The 27,471-nt window shown below is 50.2% G+C and overlaps 1 protein-coding gene across 2 annotated transcripts in view; it reads right to left on the bottom strand.

Annotated features, from left to right (window-relative positions):
* NUAK1 (NUAK family kinase 1) overlaps positions 1 to 27,195 on the bottom strand; it is a 69,933-nt gene extending 42,738 nt beyond the window's left edge. For both annotated transcript variants that reach the window (XM_032645583.1, XM_032645584.1), the window contains exon 1: positions 26,659 to 27,195. In XM_032645583.1, the coding sequence (XP_032501474.1) occupies positions 26,659 to 26,913 (255 nt within the window). In that variant the 5' untranslated portion in view covers positions 26,914 to 27,195. The remainder of the gene's footprint in view (positions 1 to 26,658) is intronic.
* Positions 27,196 to 27,471: the final 276 nt, after the last annotated feature.

Genomic DNA, 27,471 nt, shown 5'->3' with positions numbered 1-27,471 from the left:
GCTGAGCCCACATGAGCATCCGTGGCTCCTGAGTCTGAGACCAGACAGGAGGACGAACAACTGGAACCCGAAAAGCAACCTCAGGACCATTTCCCCTTTCTCCTTCCAATAGTGGCCAAAGGCTACCAAAGAGATACACAGAGATGCCCGATATTATGGAGCAAACCTCCTCCCCAGTTTCCCTCAATCCTCACCCACATCTACAAAGAAAGACAGAGGTAAGGAAAGGGCCCAGCAGGAAGAGGTTACCCAATGTCTGAAATCATACACCCTCCAAAAAAAAAGTCCAGTTTGTTCCTGCAGGAGTTGGAGAGATTTCACTCTGCCTTCAAAATGATTGAAGCCGGGAACTCAGGTGTTTAAGCCCAACGCACAGCCCAGCCCCTTTCCTAAGTGTTCCCAAGTCTAGACATCACCGTGTGCCTTATAAATGAGGCCACCCTATCGTTCAATGATTAAACCTTATGGCCGTGGACCTGCAAATTCTGCCCTGCGGTGCCTGACTGTTTAAGAGGCAAAAAGCTCAGGCGATGCTGATCCCTTGCTAAATATAACAGCCTTCTCTTCTGCAGTGGTTGTTTTTCCCTTTTTGAATAATCACCCAAAACTACCTGCTCTGCAGCCTGCTGGGCTTCCTCTTCCACAGTGGCCACTGTGAATGTTAAGAGCTCGGGGGTCTAGGCAGGGCTATGGGGAGCAGAGCAGTATGATGAAGGCTCAGGCTTTTGCTGGCTGGATGACCTCAGGCAAACCTGAACCTCACAGATCTCAGTTTCCTCATCTGTAAAATGGGGTCAGCAAGTCCTAACTCTTGGGGCTGTTGTAAGGAGGAGAAGTAAGTACAGTGCCTGGCCCTCAGGTGTTCACTGAATGGCAGTGACTATAACGAGGCCTGTCAGAACGACACGGTGATACAGGGTCTTGGGCCACATTTAAAGGGGTGACAAGCCCACAGCACATCATCACACGGGCCTCTCCCCTCCCCATTCCTCCCACACACATCCTCCCCTTCCCCACATTTGCACTGAGGCAAGAACAGGTTAAAATTAATATCCAGCCTGCATGCCTACACAGAGCAGGGCAGCCAGCCATCTTCCTGGGCTGCTTTGGGGAGTGGAGAAAATTCCGGGCAGACTGTGTGCATTTGAGGCTCCAACCAAAAGAATCACTACCCTCTTCCCTCCACAGCCACTTCCCATGATGCTCATTGATTGACATCTGTCAGCCTAAAGAGAGGCTGTTCCAGAACAGTGCCTCTCAAAGGGGTCCTGGACATCTGGTCAAAATGAAGATTCTGAATCCACAGGTCTAAGGTGGGGCCTGGGATTCTGGGGTTCTAGCAAACTCCCAAGTGATGCACCACTGCTGTCAGCCCAGGGACCACACTTGAGTAGCATGATGTTAGTGCTTTGTCTTTGGCCTAACATACCAACATTCTTAAAGCAGCGGCAATATTCTTAATAATAACAGTAACTAATATCTATTATGTGTTAACCACGTGCCAGTGGACTTTATCTCATTTAGTCCTAACTACAACCCCATTGTACAGGGGCACCAAGGCACCGAGGAGATAAACATTGCCCAAAGTCACGTTGCCTGTAAGAGATGGAGCGAGGACTTGAACCCAGGCAGGCTGAGCCCAGAGGCTGCTGGTTCTTGAGGCTGTGGATAAAGTTGGGACGGACAGCAAACATGGCAGGTGACAGAATCTCTCAAAGGATCCCAAACAGTCCCCAAAGCCCAGTGTGATGGGCCCCCTCCAAGCAGATGAAGTTTTTTACAGGGTCCCATGTGAGGTCCTGGGAGGTCAGGAGTTGGGGACTGAGCAGCAGGGAAGAAACAGGGCCATAAAACACAGCATTAGCATCACTTAGGGAGAACAAGTTTGAGTTCTAATCCCGGCAACAGGAGCTGGCAGCTTCCCTGCCATTCATAGGTGTGATCTCACACCCGGCCACGTTCCACTGCTCCACGGGAGCCGCAAGGCACTGAGTCAGAGGCAGCTCAGGGGACCTTTTCTTACCAAGAGGCCCAGAGGCCATTTGCAGTGGGAATGAATGGTTAGCCAAGTCAAGTTGGAGGCCAGCGTAGGGCGTTCCTGTTCTGGCCTGGTTGATGGTCAGAGTTCAAGGCAAAGGCACAGCTCCGCATGGGCCCCACGGGTCCAAAGCTCCCCAGGATCACCAAACGGCTTTCACTTAGAAAGGCTGTGCCCGGCCATTACCACGGTGACACCAGCCAGGAGGGCCACCTTGCAGCCAAGGCCCCTAATTAATTAAATGACCCCCAGCTCTTTGTGAAGAGTCTGGCCAACTCAGGACAACACTCTAGCAAGTTGCCATGATGCAACCAGCCCCATGGGTATCCAAGGCAGCTCCACTGTGGGCCTCTTCCTCTCTGGCCTGTTAATTCATGTCAATGCATGGATGTTTCTTCAGACAGAAGCAGGTTGGAAGCCAAGAGTTGTATCAGCAGGCTCTGAGGAGAGGCGTCCTGACGCCAGGGAGCACAGCATATAGAAGAAAGACCTTTTTCTTCAAAGAACATTATCCTACCATTCACCTTCGCCACCACCAGCCTTTTAACCTTCTAAGAGGTTCTGAACATATAATCCTGTGTAAATCAGCTCTCAATCCTCAATTTCCCAAAACTCCCCATAAGAGATGGTGTTTCCTCAGATGACCCTGATTTTTTTTTTCTCCTGCCATGAAAAATGTGTTCTATCTCCAGAATTGAAACAGCAAAGCAGATTTTTATTTGTCTGGGCCAGGGCCCACTTAGGAGGTCCTCAGGAGGGCCTGGGATGTTTCTATCTACAGATACAGTCATCCCTTGCTCTGGACCTGCCCCCTTCAAGGGCTGAGCGAAGAATGTCATTATTGCATGTGTCGATGCCACAAGGGAAGTGGAATTAATGACGAAGAAACTGCAGGCAGATGTACACTCCCTGTATGGCGCTGAGGTTTGTAAACAGGAGACAGTGGCCAGGGCTGACCGGGCAGGCACCGATGGAAAGTTAGCGCCAGCAGCAATGATAGAGCAAGCGACAAGCCCACCCCGAGCACGCAGTTAGATTCCAGGAGACAGCACTTGGCCAAAGGCTGGGTGGCGTACCACCTGCATCAGATCCTCCGTCTGGGGAGGAAAGGGGGATGCTGACTGCCATAATGCAGATTCCAGGGCCCAGCCCAGACCTATTGAATTCGAGGATGAGGACAAGCTGGGATGGGCACTTTTTACAAGCTTCCCTGGTGATTCTGCTGCACTCTTTAGTTTGACCTTAAACCACAGTCAATGTGGCTGGGATGGCACTCCTTCCGTAACTTAAATACTATGCAGTCATATTAAATGCTAGATGATTAAGGAAAATTCATGAACTGCCCATCTATAAAGAGGGGAATTTAAAACAAGCTACTTCCTTGAAGGGACTCAGTGACCTGCATTAATTTGCCCCTGGGAAAGGGAAGGTTTGTTCCCAGAGGACATCTGGCTCATCCTAGCCTGAGGCAGGCCTGTGGATGCCGGGAGGCCACGGAAGCTGGCTGCTCATGGGTTACTTCATGCTCTGCAAGCCACCTGGAGCTCCCACACCTGGTCAAAGTGAATGTGTCCAGAGGGGGAGAGAGGAGGTGAGCTCTGGAGCCCCCCATCCTGCCTGCTCTGTGAGAGAGGGTCTAGCCGGGGCTGTGAGAAGCCCCCTCTTACGGGGATCCGCTGGAAATCCCTAAGAAACCATCCCAAGGCCCCCTGCAGGAAATGGTCTCCAGTAGCACAAGAGATGCTACACAGGCAACATCAGCGTCACAAAAATATTGAAATCGCGAGGCTTGTTCAGCTGGGACTCGAGCGGCCAAGCAGGGGCTTATTTTTGGACTCTCGCATTCCTGAAAGCCAAATGCAACACCAACTCAGAAATCTAAAGCTCAACGACTCTTCTTCCAGGTTTCAATAGCTCTGGGGGGAGGACAGACCAGACCAGAGGGCTGAGGTTACTTCTAAGTTGGACGGCCTCAAGTAGTAGCATCTGATCCCTCTGACACTGTTCATACCACAGCTTGAATAAGCTTAGGATTCTGCAACTGTGATTTATCGAGCTCCAAGCCCAGCAGAGCCCCAGCCAGAGCTGCTAAGAAAGCCAGCCTCAGCCCCTTGGCCCTGTCATCAGTCACAGGAACTTGGCCCAGGTGCCCCCTGCACAGGGAGGTACTCGGACAAACATGTCACAGCCTCAGTTTCCTCATCTGCAAATAAGGTGACAGGAGCACTGACCCAACGAGGTTGCTGTGGGGATCGTATCAGATTGTGTATATGATGAAGGGCGAGAAGGCATAACCAGCAACATTATCACTGGCAGATGTTAGAGCTACCAGGGCCCCAGAATGGTCTATGCCAGCCCCCTCGTTTTACAGATGAGGAAACCGAGTCCCAGGGAGATTAAAGTACAGGCCCAAGTTCACGAAGCTAACAGCAGTACTGGAACGGCAACAAGGGTCCTGATTCCCACGCCACTCCTGGATATATCATACCCTGGGTGGGGATTCCTAACCAAACTCCAAACCACAGCTAGCAGCAGGACTGAAACTGCCACCCAAAAAAAAAGGGTTTAAATTCACATTTACATGTGAGGCAGGCCCCAGCACAGCGAAGTCCCCAGAACTGCTGCCTTATTAATAAACTGAGATGGGGGCATGGGGCGGAGGTGACAGCCACGCCTAAGCATGCTGGCCATTTAGGACCCGTTTCACAGCACGATGTGTGATTTCATTTCCATCTGACGCCAGGGGGCTGTCCTCACACAGACCTGCTGGGGACACTTTTCAGTCCAATTCAGTCCGATCCTTGTTCCAATATCTGAAGCCTGATTTGATATCACACGTGAGTAGGCATACCTGAGCGGTTCTTCTCCCATTATTTCTTAATTCACTGAAAACATTGCTTTTAAATATTAACTTCAGGCGGCCACTGAATCACTGACCTTGGGAACCAATGAAAAAGGGACACAAAAGACCGAAGAAACATTAGCTTTCCAAAGGGAAAGGAAATTAGCCAACTGAGTTTAGCTGATCCAGGTAAGCAGAACAAAGAAAAAAAAAAAGTTTTTTAATTTCTTAAGATGGTAGGATACATAGAACACACACACACAAATTAAAGGGCATGGCTTTAAATTTTATATTTTAACCATGGGTGATTTTAAAGATAAGTGAAAGAGAAGAGTCCTCAGAGGTTATTTTTATACGGACAGAATCCCTCTTAGGTGAAAAACGGGCATATAGCAATTAGAGCACAAAGACGGATCAGAGAGGGAAGAGATATGGGAACATATGTATATGTATAACTGATTCACTTTGTTATAAAGCAGAAACTAACACACCATTGTAAAGCAATTATACTCTAATAAAGATGTTAAAAAAAAAAAAAAAAAAGACGGATCAGACAGGGAAGGAATAAGAGCCCCGGCTGCAGTCTGTCCCCGCCCCCACCCCCAGAGGCCTCATTCATCACCTCCTCACAAGCAGCAGCTTCTTTTCCTTCCAGGAGAAGCTCTCAGCTCTCAGTGTCCATTATCCCTGCTCCACAGCCCCTCTCCCCCCGCTGGACGCCCCCATCGCCCTCCACTCCCCCACCATCCTCTCCCCAGCCCCCAGCACAATCCATTTGGATGCTTGTCAGCCCGCTAATTACCGCCCGGCCAACCTGCTACCAGGGATGTTGTCACAGAAGCACCTCCAGCTACAGAGGCACAGCCCCCACCCAGCTCTGCCAGCCCAACCCCCAAAGCGCATGCTCAGTCCCAGGTGGAACTTTCCTGCCACCCCATCAGGCCGGCTGCCTCCATGGGCCTCACCCACACCCATCACTCAGTGCCTACCCTCAGGGAGGTTGGGGCAGGGGTCCTTGGTCACTACAGGGACTTAAGGAGCAGCCTGGGTGTGTCCACGCCCCTGGACATTTGTGCTTGTCATTTCCTCTGCCCGGATCCCCCCACACCCTACTGTCTGCAACTAACTTCTCCAACTGACCCCCTCCTCCGCACCCACCCCCTGCAATGAGCCCCCGGAACGCACATATAGGTCCCCTTTCCTAACCTTGCTCACCATTACTTACAGGCTTCATTCACACAGAGACCGTCTCTGTTTTATTCATTGCAACATCTCCAGTGCCTGGCAGGTAACTGGTGTTCTGTATACGCCAATGAGCTGTGGCTGACATGGTCCCCAAGTATTAAGAAGGAACTTTATGAAACCATACAACAATAATAGGGCATCTGATTCCACCCAACCCAGCCTCCAGCCCCCTGCCACTGCGTCTTCTTTGACCTGGCTAAACTCTCAAGTGTTGAATCCCTGCTTGTCCCAAAATCATTGAGCCTCAACGTGCTCATCTTTAAAATGGAGCAATAATAGTGCCCACTCCAGAAAAGCTGGGAGAGAATTCACGACAACAGCTGGTGGTAATCATGATAATTCTCAGTTATCAAGCCCTTACTGTGTGCCGGGCACTGGGCACCATCCTGTTAAACCTCTCAACAGCTCATTCATGAAATTCTTACTAAAAGAGTATTTCTGCTTTCTCAGTGAATTTAAACTGAGTCTGAGGAAGATGAAGTAACTTGCCCTAGGGCACACAACTAATGAACAGGAGAGCTGGGTCTCGCTAAACCCAAAGACCACACTCTGAAGCTCGGTACCAACACTGACAAAGCAAGTAACACAGTGCCTGGCGTTTAGTGGGTGTCTATAAAGAAGGCTGAATCGGAGTCTCCGGAGATGCAGGTGCCACCAAAGCCACACCGCACCACCTTGCCCCCACCCTAAGTCTTTTCTTATTCAAATCAGTCCCATCTTCAAAAGCACATCCACTGGTGTTTCTTGCTGCTCTCTGCAGGGCCAGGCAACACAGCTGAACAAAAGGCAGAATCAGACCAGAGGGTCTGGGAAGCACATCCCTAAAATGATGCAACAGTGAGTCAATTCTCCAGCAAGCAATCCTGGGAAATCTGCTCTAGATAAGGTACCGATCAAGATCCTGCAAATCATGGACCTACCCTTCAAGTTGCTTACAATCCCATGGTGAGGGCAATGGACAGGCTCTCCCTGCCCTGAACCCATTCATCCTTCTACTAGTAGGAGCACCCTGACATTGCACTGGGGCCCACCCCTACCCCACTGTTAAAAGAGACTGACAGTCAAGATACTGCACCCTCCTCATGCCAATGGGTAGACACATGACCTACAGTTTGGCCAAGGAGATGCTCTTCCTAAGACTCTGAGACCCTTCCCAGCAAAGTGTTCTTTTGTGAGATCACAGGCAGAAACTGATGTAGAACTCCTTCCCGGCCTCATTCCCCCATTTCCACCCCCAAGTCTCCCTCATGCTCCTAAGAGGAGAACTGAGTCCCACTTTGCCCAGAGTATGAATTTTCCCATCCCTGACAAGAGCCAGGAGAGAATCTCCCCTGCCCTCTTTGCTCACTCATGTCATGTGCCTTACACTCCATCATCCCCTCCATAAGATGGGCCTCTGACTACTTCACTTGACTGGTACTAGTTGAAATACCGTCTTCAGGACCCATCCAGATTAATTCTTACAATAATTTCCTCTCTCACCCCGATAAAGACATAGTAAATTATTGTGGAATTTGGCCTTTTTTTCTGGCTGATTGGGGGTTCAGTCAGGTTGTTTTGACCAATCTTGCAAGAAAGGTACAGGAAGTCCAACGATATTCCCTGACAAATAATGTTCTACCCTATAAAATATTACCAGGTGTTATAAACTGAATTGTCTTCCCCTCCCCCCAGCAAATTCAAATGTTGAAGCCCTAACCCTCAATGTGACTATTTGGAGGCAGGGCCTTTAAGGAGGTGACTACGGTTGAATGAGGTCATAAGGGTGGGGTCCTGATCGAACAGGACTGAAGTCCTTGGAGGGAGAGGAAGAGACCCCAGGAGCACGTGCTCACTGAGGAAAAGCCATGTGAGGCCACAGGGAGAAGGCAGCCATTTGCAAGCCAGGAGGAGAGGTCTCACCAGAAACCAGCCCTGCCGGCACCTTTATCTTTGACTTCCAGCCTCCAGAACTGTGAGAAAATTAATTTCTGTCATTTAAGCCACATAGGCCACGGTATTGTTCCAGCAGCCCAAGCAGACTAATATGCCAGTCGTTGTCTGCACTACCTAAATCACAGTCCACACATCATATAAGAGAGGGAGTCAGTCACGGTCAATACCCGGAACAGGAAGCAGAGACGGCAGGCACTACCTAAATCACAGTCCACACATAATATAACAAGAGGGGGAGTCAGTCACGGTCAATACCCGGAACAGGAAGCAGAGACGGCAGGCACTACCCACACATAATATAACAAGAGAGGGAGTCAGTCACGGTCAATACCCGGAACAGGAAGCAGAGATGGCAGGTACTAACTAAATCACAGTCAACACATAACATAACAAGAGGGGGAGTCATTCACGGTCAATACCCGGAATAGGAAGCAGAGACGGCAGGTACTACCTAAATCACAGTCAACACATAATATAAGAGGGGGAGTCAGTCACGGTCAATACCCGGAATAGGAAGCAGAGACGGCAGGTACTACCTAAATCACAGTCCACACATAATATAAGAGGGGGAGTCATTCACGGTCAATACCCGGAATCGGATGCAGAGACGGCAGGTACTACCTAAATCACAGTCAACACACAATCTAAAAGGGAGAGTAATTCACGGTCAATACCCAGAATAGGAAGCAGAGACGGCAGGATAGGAACCCTCATTCACCCCTGCGTCCCCAACAAGTAGGGAAGAGTCCGGTCCCATAACAGACATTCAATAAACACATGTTGAGTTGAACTGAATCAAACATGCTGAATCCCATCAGTCATAATTTTTATAAGAATGTTCACCCAGGGCTTCCCTGGTGGTGCAGTGGTTGAGAGTCCACCTGCCGATGCAGGGGACACGGGTTCGTGTCCCGGTCCGGGAAGATCCCATATGCCGTGGAGCGGCTAGGCCCGTGAGCCATGGCCGCTGAGCCTGCACGTCCGGAGCCTGTGCTCCGCAGCGGGAGAGGCCCGCATACCGCCAAAAAAAAAACAAAAAAACAAAAAAAGAATGTTCACTCATCCACCCACTACCACCAACCTGGGCCAAAATCTACAAGTTGCTGATGTCAGATTCCCAATTCCACTCTGGTCCACGTTCACTCTATACTTGCGGGTGAGACCGCAAACCCGTGTATGCAATACCAAGGTGTGTATGTATACATTGCCATGTATACAGTGCCATCTCACTTTATTTTACTCTCCCTACCATCCGTGAGACAAATTACTTATTTTGCAGGAGAAAGAAACTGATCCTGCAGAAAGGAACTCTCTGAGTCCCCACAGGTCATAAAGGCAACACCCCAAGTTCCAACCCAGGTACTTGGATTCTGTGGCCAATACTACTTCCACTGGGCCACACCTGTTTCCAAGTGTCGTGAAATCCATGCAACCACGGGGTAAAGGAGAAACACCCCAAGTCCTGGCACTGTGATGCTTCTTTGCTCCATTGTTTAAACCCTGGGGAGAACTAGCTCAGATATCAGACTGTTCAAATGTCGTGGGCGATCTGGCTGGGGAGCTAATCAGAGCAATTTGAGTGCACGGCTAAACGAGGACACCCCTTCCTGGACCAAGCCCTGCCTTTATGGCAACACTTCATAAGAACCATTCCCTTACAATACAACTGTCAAATCCAGCAACCGCAGGCCAGAAACATCCCAGCTGAACCCCGCCAAGCTGCTTTCTGATGTACTGTACACACAAATACCAATATTCCCCAGATGTTCTCCATGTAAAACATTTGGTTTGAGACACAGCCCTCCTTTCCCAAAAACTCTTACATTTGTTTAATGGACTCATACAGTTCAGCTAAAATATCCTGGAGCAGACATCTGAAGCCAGCCAGGCTCTGATGCAAGCATCCCATCTGCAGAAAAGAAGAACAAGTAAATAAGACGGTCCTCCCCAAGATTTATGCTCCCTGCATCTTTAAGCAGGTCATAAAATGTAAGCTATGTACGGATAATAATGCAAGTTGCTTTCAAGTGTGTTTCTGAGTCCATCTCGGTACTAATCTAAGACTGATGTTCAAAAGGGCAGTGGGTCTGGCTGGCATGCTAAGGAGGAGGCCACATTCTGTTTCTTACTCCCTCAGAAAAGAAGTTTAAAAAATCTGTCACTTGAGCAACCTAGATGATTGAGGTGAAGGTAGGTTTTCTCTTGGTTTTAGTTTTCCAAATATAGCCATAGCTCCTTTATTCCAAAGTCACTTGTCCCTCCGGAACACAGGTAAGATGTGGCAAAATGGGAAATGGACTGGACCTTGAATCAAGAGATTCCGCTCAGCCACATACTAACTGAGTGAGCCTGGCCAGGCCAACTCTCCCCAGAATGGCTCATTCTTTTACAAGAGAAAACAGAATCTCATTAAGTTCATTGTCAGGGCCCATTCAGCTCTGAAGACTGTATGAGAAAGGAAACGAACTCTTAGAAAATCCACCCCAAGAAATGGCATAGAATCCATCCACTGAGCCCCTGAAGATGGTCACCCAATGTTTTCCTGCTAACATAATTCTAACAAGCTTGTCATGGCAAAGCTGTAGAGAAGTGGAAATATGGAACTAGAAAGCCACTAGAGACAGCCTCCCTGGTGGAATCAAGACGGGACGACTGGCTTTTACCTTTCGTCTTTAACTTTTCTGTGTCTTGTGAGTTTTCAGTATTGAGCATGCATTATTTTTGCTAGAGGGAAAAGAAAAATGTTATCATTTAAAAGGGTCACAAAAAGGCATGGAAGCTGATGAAGGAGCAGATAGACAAACTATAAATAGCAGACATGAGAACTCCAAAATACAGTACTGAGAACCATTTAGAAGTTCCCCAAAAGACTTTGAGAAAAGGTTTAACTACCTTCAAGGTACTTTGTTTTAAGAAAGCAAGAAAGTGTGCATCCAACTGAGAAAGATTTCCATAAGAAATGGCTACAATTTTTTAAAAGATTGGCTTGTAAATAAGCGAGCTTCAGTTACCTGGAAAACTATATTTAGAGCTCTCTATTATAACCTTTTAGTATTTCCACTTAACCAATGCATCAGATTAACAAGAATTCTCCACTTTCTTGACTGGGCTCATGTCACGTTGAACCCTAGGGGCCGCTGGGCTGCTCTCTGCTTCTCCCACCCTCTTCTGTTTTACTAGCCAACTCCCCACCACCATCCCAGCCAAGCCAACTGCCCCAATATGGCAGCTTCTATAGTCCATGGAGCACCTCATCCTTCCAAAACGCCAGCAAATCATGGTATAATTGTAACTTCCTCCATTTGAGGATAACGATCCCCAGATTCATCACTGCCAAGAAAAGGCAAAATGCAATGAGACAACATACAAAAAATGCCCAATACTGTCCAACATACAGTACATACTGCAAAGCCCCTTTTTAAATTATTATTATTAACAAATAGGCCACATGCAGAAATGTGTGTAAGAACCCTGCAGCGAGACCTTCAAAATACGAGGTTGAGAGGATGGTGTCAGAGGGCAAAGTGAGACAGAGCTTGGGAGAAAAGGAACAGCTGTAGCCTCTTTTGAAAGAGGACATTTCGGGTCACCCCAGTAAAAGAAGTCCTTCCAAATGTACTTCTGTAACCCCCAGGGAATCGATTTTGCAGGACGGAATTATTTCCCTGAAATAAATAGACACACAAAAGTCACCACAACTGGAGCCTAACAAGAAAACAAGCCAGCTGCTGATTTACAAGCAGCCTCTGATGCAACAGAGCAAAAGGTCCGCGGCTCAGGTCCAGTGGGATGGCTCTGGACACACCAGCCCTCCGTGGAGGAAGCACACTGGGAGCCACATAGGGGAGGGGCCTCACCTTGCTGTGGGCAAGGTCCCAGGTGCACCAGGCATGGATGGGACACCTTCAGGAGTGCAGACCCTTGGGCCTCTGTCATCACCATGCTCCACCATGGTCTCAGCTCCAGCCGTGCACCCAAGCATCTGTTTAAAGATGGTGATGCCCGGGCCCCACCCGCAGAGAGCTGCTAAAAGGTCCCTATAGGTGATTCTAATGCTCCGCCGGGACTGAGAACAAGCGGTGTAGCCGGAAGAGCCCACAGAGGGGTCAGACAGACCTGAGTTTTTAACTCTGGCGCTACCTTGCTTACTTGAGCAAATCAGTTACCCTTTCTGAGCATCAACTTTTTTAACTGCAAAGTGGGAATAACGGTCCCTTCATGACAGAGCTGCTGTGAAATAAGATGATGCACGTAAACGGCCTCATGAAGGGCGATTATTCTACAAATGTTCTCTCCTCTCCCTTCGCTCCCCTTCTTTCAAGGTTCTCCCAGGTGGGTCAGGAGTTCTGGGCATCTCCCGACTCTAAGGGGCTTCCTGCCTTGCTAGGTGGGAGAAAAAAGGACGGGAGGGAGGCACATCTTTTTTTTTTTTTTTTTTTTTTTTTTTTTTGCGGTACGCGGGCCTCTTACTGCTGTGGTCTCTCCAGACGCACAGGCTCAGCGGCCATGGCTCACAGGCCCAGCCGCTCCGCGGCATGTGGGATCTTCGCGGACCGGGGCACGAACCCACGTCCCCTGCATTAGAAGGCAGACTCTCAATCACTGCGCCACCAGGGAAGCCCAGGGAGGCACATCTTTCCTTATGTTGGATGCCCCCCATCACACACTCAGAACCCCTACTGGGGAAGTAGGCATATTATTCTACAACAAAACTACGCAAAGAATGGAGAGTCACAAGCAGCAAAATGAGGGAACACCTAGCTTGTAAGATTTGCTTTGCTTTTCCTGGCACGAGGAAGACCTAACCTGGGTGTGACACTTTCTCGGGAAGTCCCTGCCCCTGCCTCTGTCTCTCCTGTTAGCCGCAAGCCCCTGCACCTGGCAGCACAGGGGTGAGGTATAGTAGGCCCAAGGGAATGTCTGAATTTGTTATGCTCTTTGAGGCCAGGGATGGGCATTTGTAGATCAACAGAGCTCCTAAGGCCCACACGTGTTAGTCCCCTAAACAGGCATTTCCTAAATATACCTGACTCTGATTCTGAGCAACTGGCAGAAAAGGACATAAAGGCACATTCGGCATTTTGCGGGGGCAGCAGCTCAAGGTCCAGTGACAGAGAAGCAGCCCTGCAGCACTTCCACGCTGGCATTCCCATCCAAGTAGTGCAGACTTGGGCCAGTGACTTAATTTTCTGTGCCTCAGTTTATCCACTGTAAAATGGGGATGATAACGCTGTGCATCCCTTAGGGTTACCATGAGGATGAACTAGGTCAGTGATTCAACGTGCTTAGACTACCGCCTGGCACAATTCCTGCTATGTAATTGTTTGCTATTATTATTACTCCATGGGAAAATAACAGGCAAAGAGACCTCAAACTGCGGTTCCAATATAAAGGCGTGGGGTCTTAGGGCCCTCCAGTTACCACAAAAGAAGGTGTGGACTGAAGAAGGTGGGGGGGTATATCCTCAGATGAATACAATGAGCTTTCCATTACTGTGTTTCCCAAGGACAGACCATGGACCAACCCCATCACCTTCCCTTGTGTTATCTGGTTAAAATGCTGAAGATTCCCAGGTCTCCCTAAGTCGCACCCCAGCCCTGCTGGACCAGGCTCTCTGGGGTGGGTGCCAAAGATGGTGTATTTTAACTGGCACACCCAGGAGATTCCCATGTCCCCACAAATCTAAGAGCCCTTAGACTGGCTAAGCTCATTAACTAGAGGGTCATGTCCATTTGCCCACCATCACAGCCTGAGAGGCTTGCACATAGTACGTGCTCAACAAATATCAGATGAATCCATTCCAGAGTTACAACTCAATAAGTGGTCAGTCAGTTGTTTTGAAGGTGGCAGGCACATGCAAAGCAATGCTAAATCAGACAGACAACTTCATGCATTTATTCTAAAAATCTTCACCGTGCTTACTGTATACCACGCACTGTTCTAGACACTGGAGATGCAGAGAAGGTGATGAACAAGGTTGTTTAGAGATAATTAAAATGGTGACAAGTGCTGTGAACGGAGCTAATAAAGCAAGGAAACGGGTGGAGCATGTCCCTGCTGTCATTAAACTCGGCCTCTAGAGCAGCGCCACCCTTTAGAACTTTCTATGATAATGGAAATGATCTTTCCTGCATTGTCAGATGGTTGCCACCAGCCCCATAGGGTTATCCAGCACTTAACACGTGGCTAGTATGCCCAAGGAACTTAAGTTTTTAATTTTATTTCACTGTAATTAATGTTAACTTTAATAGGCACGTGTGTCCACATGAAACAGCACAGGTCTAGGGGCGGAAAGAGATTAGTAGACTGGAAATTATAACACAAGGCACTCAGTGCTATGAGGGTGAGGGAGGTGGGTAGAGCACCATGTGTTATCAAATGCCTCTCACCCAATTACCAGATGCCCTAACGTTCTCTGGCTCTGGGGATTGAAAGAACAAGGTGAGGTACAAGGCATTGTACTTGGGCTGGAATTTTTATAGGCCATGATCAGTTGGAAGTGGTATGCAGCCCGGCCAAGCCCCAGAGACTGCGGTTCAAGAACACACCACCATCCACAAAGCCTGCCCACAGCTGCCAGAGAGATCTCTCTCTTCCCCGTCATTCCGCTGATGGTCATTTTGCCCTTGGCTACAACGTCCCACTGGGCCCTGCATGGATTTTACGAGATTTCTTCGCTTCAAGCATAAGTACGGATACAAGCCTCCTAAATTCCACCGGAAAATTGGTGGCTAATCCAAACATTTCATAAAATTAGAGCTCATTGTGGGGCTGAAAGGAATTCAGACTGTGCCGCCACCAGAGAAATGCAAAATATTTGTTATAATTTTTTCCTTCATGAGCTGCTTCAAGCAGCAAGTGCTTTTTCAGCTTGAAGTTAAAGGAGGCGCTGGGGCGGCGGGGGGAAAGAATGGGAGAGTTTTTGTTTTTGTTTTGTTTTCTCTGTGGTTTGCAAAAAGTATCACCAGATGATGAAAAATCGAGGAATCCTGCTGACTCCCTAATCCCTCGGCTAGCAGAGATAATAAACTTTCCCCATCTCGGCTGCACCTTGCCTTTATAAAGATGGTGTTTTTCTTGGAAAATGGTACAGCTGCTCCTTAATTTTCTTCTTAGGCTTTAGCCCCAGAATTTTTTCTAGGCTGAGATTTCATCAGCGAGAGAGAGACGGCAATCATTCATTCAGGCACGCATGCAGGCATGTCACCAATACTGATTTGCCAGGCACCATGCTAGCACTTGAGATAACACCAGTAGACAAAACTGGTGAAAATCCATGCCCTGGAAGAGCCTGCCTTCCAGTGAAAGAGGACAAACAAGGGAGGAGTTGGTGACTGCCACTTGCAATTTGGAGACAAGACCTGAAGACTCACCAAATGCAGAAACTGGATGGGGCTGGAAAGTAAGCTCCAAATCAGTCCCAGAACTCTCATCTCACAGAGAAATTAGCTGAAGTCATAGAAGAGGCGTAATTCGCCCCAGGTCACACAGCTCAAGTTGTGGCAATGGTGGGGCTGGCCCCCAAGCCTCCTGACAACATCCCCAGACTCCTAACACTCCACAGCCATTCCACAAACACGAAGTGCCTTCTTCTTGTGAACCAGGCACAGGGAGGACATAAATGAGTAAGACACGGAATAACTGGCTTCATGGAACCAAGTTCCTCCAGCTGCTATTTTCACAAACCTGGACACAACTTCTCTGAGCGGTAAGTCTGGGTTCAGTGGGAGTCCACCCCACAGCGTGTGGGTGAAGGACCAAAGAAGGAAGCTGCAGAAGCCTCCAAGGATCCGTGCCCATGAGAGGCCATGGAGCCCAACGATTACAACCTTGACCCTGAAGTCAGACAGCCCAGCCCTAGATCCCAGCTCTGTGACTTTGGGCAAGTCTTGTGACCTCTCTAAGCCTCTCCTTCCTGGTCTGCAAAATGAACGTACTAATAATACAGGCTCAAAGGAGAGGTAGCATGTAAAGTAGTTAGAACAGTGCCTGGCTCACACCCGCCACTCAATAAATGTTTCCTGCTATTACAACCGTTAGGGAAAGGATCCTCCTTCCGCTCTGGACCATCCTACACATTCAAGAAGGTGGATACGACTCAGTGGAGATTTCCACTTCATTCCTCCCCTCTCCAGGATTTCTGCCACGAGCTGCCTGCACACCCACTCACACACTGGTTCCTTCCCTAAGCATTCCATTTGATTCTGCCTGGGAAACAGATATCAATTAACCACAAGGAAGATGCAAAGCGGGGTTCTCCCTGGAGCAGGTGCATCACTGCCCTGCCTTTCCACCCAAATACATTCACGTGCTGGGCTCTGAGCTCACCAGATCAACCCGAGTATCAGCCTCTCCCCTCCCACGGCTTCTGCTAGTTGGAGAAATAATTCACTTTCTAATCTACCGAGAGCTAGACAAGGTAGTAGTGTTACATCAAGGACCACTGAGAGCTTCTCAAAGTTTGCTGTCTTCTCTTATAATTGATACTGAGAAAATCATGGGTGCATAATGAATGTACTTGATGTAAAGGGATGAAATTCTAAGAGACTAAAGTACACACAAAAGAAATACAATAGGGAATCGGTGTCCTTAAATGGACCAGCAAGGAGGGGTAAGCGTTGACCACAAAGGCTGGGGATCTAGAAATGACAAGGGGCAGCTGCACGTTCTAGAACCAAGAGGTGGCTGAGCTCCTTTGGGGCAGAGGCTGTTCCCTGTTGCCGTTGCCCAGCCCCACCCCACCCCACCACACCACCTCCCTGGTGCCCACACAGGGCCTGGCACAGCGGTGGAGCTCAGCAAGTATTTGAATAAATGTGTTTAAACGTGCAACCTGGGAGAGGCAGAAGGAAAAATGACAGTTATTTCTACTCCTCCTTGGAAGCCGTCTAGGGTCGTAGCCGAGAGCTCAGGCAGATGTGAATTTCATTCCTGCCATCATCCCCCAGTCACAAATAGCGTGTCCCTGGGCCTCAGCTCCCTCTGCAGTAAAATGGGGGTTGTGAGAGCATCTCTCTCATCGGGACGAGGGGTGTCTAAGAACGACCGGGAAGTCAGCGAGATGATGCAGGCAACACACTCACCCCAAGGCCTGGTGAGTATAAAGCGCTCCACAGAGGTGAGCTTGATAGAGTGATTTCATCTTTAAGGATGAAAGACTAGTAAACACACCGGTCAATTCTTCCTTTTAAGTGAGGATGCCAAAAACATGCCTTCCACTGGGGAGAGGGCCCCTCCTTAGTCTTCTCCTCCTGCCTGGAGTCTTGCCTCCACCCACCTGTCCCCGGGTAGAAGGAGCTCCCTGGATGCTGAACGCCCCCCACCCCCCACACACCCCGTCGATGCTAAAAGCACTGGGAGACCCAAATGCACAACGGAGAGCAGAGGCAGCCACAGGCCTCCAGCCTCACTGGGACCAAAAGCAAAGTCCCCTAAACTCGAAGTAGCTAAGGAATGAGTGAAGATCCCTCCAAGCAACCCAGCAGGATATGAGTTTGCCTTCCTCTGAATCCCAAATAATAACAGCTAATTTTTATTGAGAACTGGCTACATGTCGGGCACAGTTCTCGGCACTGTCCCTGACAACCCAGGAGGCAGGGTCTATTATCATCCCACTTTATAGATGAGAAAACTGATTCGCTTCTTTGAAAATGAGAACGGTCTAACTCACATAGAGCCTAGGCCAGAACTCACTTCACAGACATGCTTATAAAGCGATGTCTGCCTTGAGCTGAATGGAAATGCGGACTCTCCTTACACTTGACAAAGCCTGCACCTAACAATCTGAAAAAGGTTTTGGGAGCTGAAGATACCTCCCCTTCCCGCAACAAGACCTCCTGCCAAAAACCAGGCAGTAGGATATGAAGTCTACATTTCACCAGTTGCGTTCAGCGAATCCCAGGATTCTCTTCCTATGCGCTGGCAGGGACCTTGGAGAGCATTTTGTCTTGGCCCCTAGATTTACAGGTGAAGAAAGGGGCTTCAACACCTGGGCACCTACTCTGTGATGTCCTGTGTCCAGGCTGCCCAAGGTACAAAGACAGCTGAGACCCCATCCTGCCTTTCCCAAGAGGGCTCCTTCCAGGGATAACATTCTCTGTGGGCCACACACTTTTCTAAGAACTTGACGTACAACTCATTTATCCTCACAACCACTCCCATTTCACAGATGAAGAAACCGAGTCCAGCTGACCATCTCAAATTTACACAGGAGGTTGGAGCAGGGTCTCAAACCCAGGCGCTCAGAACCAGCTCACACTCCCTTTGGAGTCCTGGATTGGATCGTCCACTTCCCTTCCACCTTCCTGTGAGTGTCATTGGCAGCTGGGGTGAATCATACACGAGCTGAGCCCAACTCACAATGAAATGACAACAGCCAGCAAGGATTCCTTCAACCTGCACCCATCAGCTGCTTGTGTGGCTTTCGAGCCACGTGAGCTACAAGGAGCATGACACCAGCGAGAGGGAATTGGGGACTTAAGGAAACACTGACAACGCAGCAGCTCCCTTTTTTTAAACTCCCTTTGGCCACAGAGTTGCAAGTTGCGCCCTGAGCCATCTGGACACCGCCCTTCCCCTCCCCTTCCAGGGAAGGAGGGAACCTACCACAGCAGCCTCTTAGCACCCTCCCACTGGAAATATCCAGCTGCCTCTCAATACCTCTAATGAAAGTAAGCAAAGTGGCATTCTTTTCTCGAGTTTAAAAGGCAAATCACGATGGTGTTTTTTCCAGACATACATTAAACTCCGCACTCCAGCCGGTTTACAATTCCTTAAGTACTTGATTTACAGCCCAGGGAGAAAATGTTTTGAAAATCTTGCAAATGCATTTCGTGTCTCCAGCTTGCCTGCTCTGCAGAGCTGATCACCAGGGATTCTCAGATGGGGGGCGGGCGACTCCCGGAAGTGTGGGAGTGACCCAAGGAGGCCACAGAGCTCCAAAGAACCACGGGGAGCAGCCGCCAGGGGTGGGAACCGGCTTCCCTCCTCCTCCCTCCAGCCGTTCAGGAGCCACAATGGAGACGCACCTGGCCGCGCTGGGCCCTCCACCGCGGTCCACCTGGTGGTAAGGAGAGGGGTGACCCAGAGCAGGGTCACCCAAGGGCCCTCCCCCACCTTCTCAGGACTGCTGGTGCACTCTCGATGCAGCTGTTCATTCGTGCATTCATTCATCCATTCATTCATTCTTACTGAACACCTACTGTATGCCTGGCACCCCGGCTACAGGCCAGGATGCTGTGGTCAGACAGTGACCCTGCTTCCCTTCTAAAGGGGGGAGGAAGGGGAAGCTGTATACAGACAAAGCATCAAACCCACAAGCTCTGAAGGAAACCGACACAGGGCCAAGACAGGAGGACAAGGCAGTGAGAGTTTGGACAGCCAGTCAGGACCTGAAGGATGTGGCAGATTCAGAGTTTAAGTCCTCAGCAACCCATGGGAGGGTTTAAAGCAGGGACAGCCACGACCTGGTATAAGAAGGCCACCAGGTGCTCGACGCTAGTACTTCTCAACAAAGTAGTAATACCAGCTCTGGTTTTCAAGATACTATGCACAGGATCTGCGTTGCAAGCTTCCAAATCCTACTGCTCATGGCAATCGCACTTGGTCGGATATTGGTCGCCACATTTTCAAGATGAGAAAACAAAAGCTCAGAGGAAACGTGCGGCTTGCCCAGGATCCTCCAGCTGCCGAGCCGCAGGGAGGCAAAGGAACCCAAGTCTGCCTGATTGTACAGCCATGATTTCTTTCTCCTCATTTATATACTCCCTTGCATCATTCTCAGACTCCTCCAGATGCGTTCATGACACGCCCCAACTAAGTTCTCGGGACCTCGATGGCAGGTCATATTCTGCTCTGAAACTTCCCACTGTCCTGGACACTTTAGGAAGCCCTCATGAAATACACCCGGTTTACTGCCAGATTGAAAGGAAAAGGGGTACCAACCCCAGCGGAGGATGTGTGCTCATCACGGGGAATCTTCAGCCCAGCCCCGGTTTAACATGCAGTTAACAGCTTACCGGAGAGCCTCGCCGTGAAGTCAACATCTGCTGCTTCTGGACCATTTCCAGAGAATTTTATCAATACAGCCAGACTCCACTCACGGTGGGTCATCTGGCCCAGCCCCTCCTGTGCCGGGGCCTGGGATCTTCTCATTCCTGCGCTGTACAGTGGCGTCTGGGCCAGCGGAATGATAAATGCATTCTGCTTTAAAGCAGATACTTCACAAATCATAACTTACAGACGCTCCAGGACTTTCATGTGGGAAAGACAAATGAGACTTAGGCTGTCTGACTCCAGAGCCACTGAGGACAGGAAGCCACAGCCAGGAAGGCTCTCTCCCCCCTAACAAGCGCATGAGCAAATGTAACAGAAAGAGAATTCGTGCAGGGAAGGGTCTGCCTGGCTTTGCAGACTCTGCTACGTAACCCGCCATTCATTTCCAGCCATTGTCTTTCCTTGCCCACAAATCGGAAAGCTCCTTGAGGTTGGGGGTGGTGACCTCCAGCCTCCACAGCTCCTAAAACAGTCCCTCGCTCACTGTACTCACTGTGTTCCCTTCTGTGCCGCCCCAGAAGCCTTTGCGCAGGACCTACCATGTGCCCGGCACACTGCTAGGCACAGACAGTAGGTCCAAGACACCTCAACTCAATCCTTATCTCCTGCGGCTTCCCAGGAGGAAGTGAGATCAGACGTCCTGGAGTGGGGTGGGTGCATTTCTGTCTGCAGGCCGGGAAGTGAACCAGCTGACCTCCCGAGGCCCCCTAGGGATTCCAGAACCTGAGGCTGCTGAAGGCGCAAAGAACAAAGTGTGCGCCCAGGAGGAGAGCTCTCTGACCTGCTGCATTAAAACAGACCCGTGGCCCAACAAGCAGAGGTCTCTCTCCCCCAGCACCGTGCTCAGCCTGATCTTCTCATAGCTCAACTCCTGCGAAAACCTCCAGGCTGGCTCCCTGCTCCAAGCCGGCACACCAGACCCATGGGTTCGGAGCCCCCGCTGCGATCAGCGCCCAGCTCAGCCCACCTAGAGGAAGGGAGCTGGCCAAGGTCTCCGCATTCACGCTGCCTGGGTCCAGACCCTGGCTCTGCCGCTACGTGTGACCCTGGCAATCAGCGAAGCCCTCCGTCTCTTCATCTGGGAAATGAAACGATTGCAGGATTGTCACGAGAATTAAATTAGTTAAATGGACCTGGCACGTTAGAAGCACTCAAGAAGAATTAGCCGCTATTATTATCATTATTATTATTAAATGGTATTATTATTCCCCCATCCCATATCACCAACCTTGCCTCCCACTATGTCCCAGCATACACCCTGCATTCCAAGAGATCTGGTCTGCTCACCCTGGAATCTGCCCTCTGCCCGAAAGCTTCCATATTTCAGTCTTCGGAAACCCAAATCAAGGGTCATCTTCAACAGCCCTTGCCCTCACCTAATCCTACAGTACGCCCTCTCTCTATACCCTTCCTGAACGACAAGAAACCCCCCCAGGAGAAGAACCTCCCCATGGCTAATCTTCTGGCACATGAGTGAAACACCGCACCCAAATCCAGAGGTCACTTCCTGTGCATCAAAAAGAAGGTTTTCCATTTCACCAGCAGCAATGGGTCTCAACATAGATAAACCTGTCTGACACTTGCCTAGCTATTTGATCCTGGGCAAGCTACTTAACCTCCCCAAGTACTGTTTTCCCCACTGGTTAAATGGGTTCTAACAAGAAGTGCGCACCTCTTAGGAGCGTGGTGACGATCAGAAAATGTCTGTAAAGCACTTAGCACAGTGTGACACACCACAAACTCTCAAGAGTATCCGCTGGTGGGCTTCCCTGGTGGCGCAGTGGCTGATGAGTCCGCCTGCCGATGCAGGGACAGGGGTTCGTGCCCCGGTCCGGGAAGATCCCACATGCCGCGGAGCGGCTGGGCCCATGAGCCATGGCCGCTGAGGGCCTGCGCGTCCGGAGCCTGTGCTCCGCAACGGGAGAGGCCACAACAGTGGGAGGCCCACGTACCACAAAAAAAAAAGTATCTGCTGGTAGTAATAACAGCGGCAGCAGCAAAGCAATACAGGAGGGGGTGTTCCTGTCTAGCACGGAACTCAATTTAATGAACTGTTCTTCGATTGAGCTACATTCCAACTTGAAAATCTCCAGAAGTAATCAATTCCTGTATAGAAGAGGTACCCATGGCCTAGCAACCTGCTCACTCTGTCTATTCCACTAGACTGAAAGTTCCTCGGGTCTTATCCATGTGGATGTCCCAGAATTTAACATGGTGAGAAGCATATGGGAGATGGTAATAAATCTTTGTTGAACTGAGCAGAATTAGTTCAATAGCTGTAAGTACATTTCATCTTTGCTACTAGATTATAAGCTCTTTAAGAGTGAGGCTCGTGTCTTGCTCCAGGAAAGATTTATTAAATGAGTGATGGAAAAATAGCAAACTAAGAATCAGGTTTCTTAGACCCCAGCCCAGTCCACTCACCAGCCTGTGCAACCTCAGAAAAGTCACTTAACAATTCTGTGCCTTATTTTTCCCACCTCAAGGATGAGAAGTTTGGACCACGTGTCTGCCAAAGTCCCTTACTCCCTGAAACTGGGTTTGGGCCTTAGCTGCAACATGGCACCTCAGCCACCCATGCGTATGACAGCCACGCGCAGGCCAGCTTACTAATTTGCATCCCCCGATCTGCAATGTTCCAGCACCAGGATATCAATAACTTTGGGCCAGTGCTTAAAACACCCGTTTTTAGTCAAATCAGTTCCTTTGCTGGGCAAGGATGCCCCATCACCCACGCACCATGGCAAACTGGGAGCACGATTTGCCCGCCAGCCCTGCCACTCCCATGCCAGGACCCCTCCCGGAGACCTGCTACCTGGCTCACACCATGTCACGTACTGCTCACAGGAGCTAACCTGGTTGCAGAGGGAGAGTTGAACTTAGCCCTTGATGGTGAGGCGATCGCATAACACCTCTCCCCAAAACGTTGTTTGTTTTTTGCCCTTGAATTTTTTTGGCAATGCTCTGTGCAGCCTGAGGGTCCAGGGAGTTGGCTCAAAGAAAATGCCATGTTATATACATTGGTGCTCACTACACAGCCCTGCCTGAAAACTGTATCAAAACAAAAGTTGTGCAATAAACAAAGCCCAAATTCAAGGCTCTTAGCAATGTGTTCAGATCCTATCAGAATCTGGCTGACTGTCATGGCTTCCTATGTGTACACTTCCCTAATTAACCTGAAAAGTTGATGATTTCTCCTTCCTCTCTCTGAGTGTCCAATGCAACTGTCCAATGCATCATGCCTCTCTGATTGGTCTTAAAATCTAAATGAAAGTCCAAGTGATATGAGAAAAAACATCCTTTAAAAAGAGGAAAGTAAATTTGCTAAATTTCCCTTTTTGAGGTTTTCTATAGGTTATTTTATTCAATTCTCACAACTAGTCCATGAAGTTGGTACTATATTAGCCCATTTGACAGATGAGGAAGTGGAGGTTTCTGAAAGTTACATAGCTTGCCCAAAGTCACAAGGGTAGTCAGGGATCAGTCAGGACTTGAACGTAAGCCAGGACTCTTAGCCCTTCTGCAAGAGTGCCTCCTTTGTGGGGCTTGTTAATCTCTGAAGAAGCCACTTTGAGTCCTTTCTCGTGGACATGCTCTGGCAGCAGCAGCAAGACTACATTTGGGATGAAGAGGGGAAGATGCCTGGACCACGCAGAGGGCTGGACTAGCCAACTCCAAGTTCCAGGACTCTGCAACTCTCTACGGAACTGCCTTTCACGGAGCGCTGATGCTACGTGGTATTTTGCTTGATTCAGAAGGTCCTTGCAGACGTGCAATGAAAAGCCACAACATTCTTATTCTTAACACTTCTCTGTCTCAGGGGGGCTGATTTCACAGCATCTCATGGAGCCTGGACACCCAGCACCCGATTCCGCCACTCGCAATGGCAAAGGAGCTGAAAGTCACAGCTCCTCTGGGAAGTGCTCTGAAGGGGCGGGGGTACAAACGAAAATAAAACATCACTTCACAATTCTACCCAAGGCCTAAAAGGTAGAAATGAGACAGCGTGCTCTGAATTCTCCTAAACCGCACCCCAAAAGCGAATGTGGATGTTTAGTGCATCCTTAGAACCAGAAGAAAAACCTCCAAGTTCACACTTCAGATGAAAATTCCTTGCTGCTCTTGACAGCTTCTGAGTCACCAAGCACTGTACAGGCAAGAACAACTTGCTGACCAATTTTTTTGATGTTTGTTTTATTTTCTGTCCAGTCAGGCACAGGGAATTTTCCACCTGACAATTCCTGTTTCTCACTTAAGTTCTGACACCATCTTGTGAGCAGTGTGCTCAGCAGGGGGAAGGACTTGAGGCCAAGGAAGCCTTCCCTTCACCCAACCTCGGTTTTCCCATCTGCTTAATGCAGGGTTTTCACCAGATGATTTTGCTAACATCCTAAGTTTATCTATCAAGTAGAAAGCAGTCTGGGGATTGCCAGTTTCTGGATGTGTATATGCTACCAGATTCAAAATCTTTGCATAATTTTTGAGTAAAACATGAGATGGAGCTGAAATGAATAGCACAATGGGAAACTGAACTAGGACTGGACAATACCAGAGCAGGACTCAAATCTTGCGGCTGCGAAATGAGCCTCTTCCGTTCTCAGGGCGCCCCCTAGTGGCCACTCGAGTAAATCCCGACGGAATACTCAGAGTTTCTGCAAATAAAGGGAAAGACACCCACCAAAAGAGAAAGGCAGGCTCCCGTCTACTGATGCAATCCCTTTCACTCTACCCTAGTCCGTGGATCAGACAGCAAGACAAATACCTGAGGCCCCGGTGAAGCTCGGAAAGATGTCTGCCATAAGACAAGCTTTCACTCTTGCAGTTAGTGGCAGCTCCCCAGGTTTCTGGTATCTGTGTCCCCTCACAAATCCCAGACACACCCTTACCACTCAACCCCTCACAAGCTCACATCCTCAACCTGCAGCTCCAGCTGCGTCTGGTTTTCATTACTCTGCTTTCCAACTTCCCAGCGCGATTCTTCAACAGCTATTAAGACAACATGAGCAAGGAGCTAGGCTTAGTTTTTGCTTATTCAACATCCAGCCTGGGGAATATCACCTCAGACAAAAAGCATGAATGAAGCGCACGTTTCTCAGCCTCCTCTTCCACAGACCTGCAAGTGTGCTCCTCAAAGGTCATCTTTACAACCATCTCCTCTTGAAATTTTTCAACCTACAAAAATGGCACCTGCCCTCTCAATGACTTGCTTGCTATGGCATTTGTTGATAGACGACAGCTTAAAAATACAAGGTACAATCTCTCAAATTTCCAATTAACCTATAACAGACTTTTTTTAGGCTATAGGATAAAGCCATATCAACCCAAAGAGTGAAGCCTAGAATGAGGGAGTTACCCAGGTAACCAAATATTTGAGAATTGGGGGGCTGAACTTTCTGACTGATGCCCCATTTTGTCCACAGAACTGTCCCTGCAAAGATGCAAAAGAAAAATACTGACATGAACCTACCACTTCATCCGACAGTCCATTTTGCTTTTTCCCTATGGTCATTTGTTAAGTTTATAATCAACCTGGGACCTGAAACAGCCCCCAAAAGTGTACACAAGGAGTCCCATCATTAGTTCCTGACTTTGGCCCCAAATCGATTAAAATCCATCTGATATGCTGCAAATCAAAGAACCATGTTAATTTCGTGCCACACACCACACAAAATCTTTCTGCAACAGTCAGTCACTTTGAACCCAAACCTCCAGCCACAAGCAGTGTGGATTTCAAGGGCCCGTTCTGCAGAAAGGAAAATGACAACACACCGAGGTTGGGACAATGCAGAGACCCCAAGGCACTCCAGGCGCTACTTGGGGCTGTGTAAATGGTCTTGGGACCCTGGCAGGGTTTCAGCTGTCACAAAGAGTGGGGGTGGCTGGGGCAGACCCCTTAAGCAATGTAGTAGCCCTGCAGCTAATGCAACTGAGTCTGCAACTCAACGTCCGTGTGGCTGTCCATGCCCTAGGCATTTCAGTCCTCCCAGAAGCCAGCAACAAACTGTCACAACCCTCAGGCATGCAGCAGCCTTTACTTTTGTCCCCTAACCTTCTCTCTTAAAAACAGGCAGGAGTGCGTCCTCCCTTGCAGTGACAGCAGCATCGCGGTAACGGGGAGTGGGAGGATGCAGGGGAGGGGGGTCTCATTCATCTACAGGACATGGGGCTTGGGGGACCAGCTCCGAGCTGAGTTTGTGGTTCTGTCTGGAGTTAAAGCAATAAGGCATTCCAGGGAATGAATGCGTGCCCGCGAGGGAGACCCCAACGGTCCCCACGTTGCAAAGTGTTTGCAAATCATAAACACTACTTTGCTGATGGGATCAAAACCCCCAAAATATGCGCAGACAGGATGTAACAAGTGTTTCGGGAGAAAGACACGCCTGAGCCACGGGGAGCTGGGGGGAGAGTGAGGAATCTGTCTGGGGGTTCCCGGGAAGCCCCCTCTCGGACAAGAGACCCTCCTCTGCGCCCCAGACCCCGCCGCGCGCGCGCTGGGTCCCCAGCCGCGTCTAGCCCGAGCCCCCCGGGTTTCCCCCCAACTCACCACTCGGCCCGAAAACCTCTCGGTGGCCCTCTTGACTTTGCCGTAGGTGCCTTTGCCCAGAGTCTCCTGCAGCTCGTAGCGGTGTTTCAAGTTGTGCTTGTGGTGATGCCGCTTCACCCCGTGCGGCTTCCTGGGCTCCGGGGCCGCCGCCGCGGGGGCTGCTGTCGCCCCCGCCCCCGCCTCCGGGGGAGAGCCCGGAGCCCCCGGCCCCAAGTCCGGGCAGTCCCCGGCCGCGGGCGCAGCGGCCCCCTCCATGTCCGAACGCGGGGCGAGCCGGGCCGGAGAGGGCAGGACAGGGCACGGCGCTCGCGGTGTCTGGGTCCCCGCCGAGGGAAACCTGGGCGCGCTCAAGGTCGCCCCCGCAGCATTGGGTAGGCGGCCGGCTCCCGCCCGGGCTGCGGCTGGGTCACTGGCGGCGGCCGGGACCGCACATCTGGCGCCCCCGGCGCGCACGATCCGCGCACCGCCCACCAGCCGCGGCGAGCTGCGGCGCGTCGGGCGAGGTGGCGGCGGTGGCGGGGGAGGCGGTGGTGTTCGCAGGAGGGAGGGGAGAGGGGTGGCTCCGAGCGCAGGAGGGGGAGTGTTATGTGGGGCGCCGCGCCCCCGGACCCCTCCCCGGGAGGACGCGCAGACGGGGCGGGGGCGGAGGCGGCGAGCGCTGGCCGGCCCCGGGGGAGGGGGGCGAGGGGCGAGGGGCGGGGCGGCCGGGGCTTCCCCCACCTCCCGGGACCCGGGGCCACCCGGAGCTGGGAGGGGGGACGGGTGCGTGTCGCGACTCGCCCTTTGTGCCGCGCCGCCTAGGCCGCGGCGGCC

Source organism: Phocoena sinus, chromosome 10 (assembly GCF_008692025.1).
Source record: "Phocoena sinus isolate mPhoSin1 chromosome 10, mPhoSin1.pri, whole genome shotgun sequence".
NCBI classification, from domain to species: Eukaryota; Metazoa; Chordata; class Mammalia; order Artiodactyla; family Phocoenidae; genus Phocoena; species Phocoena sinus.
This window is presented reverse-complemented; position numbering and strand designations above follow the sequence as displayed.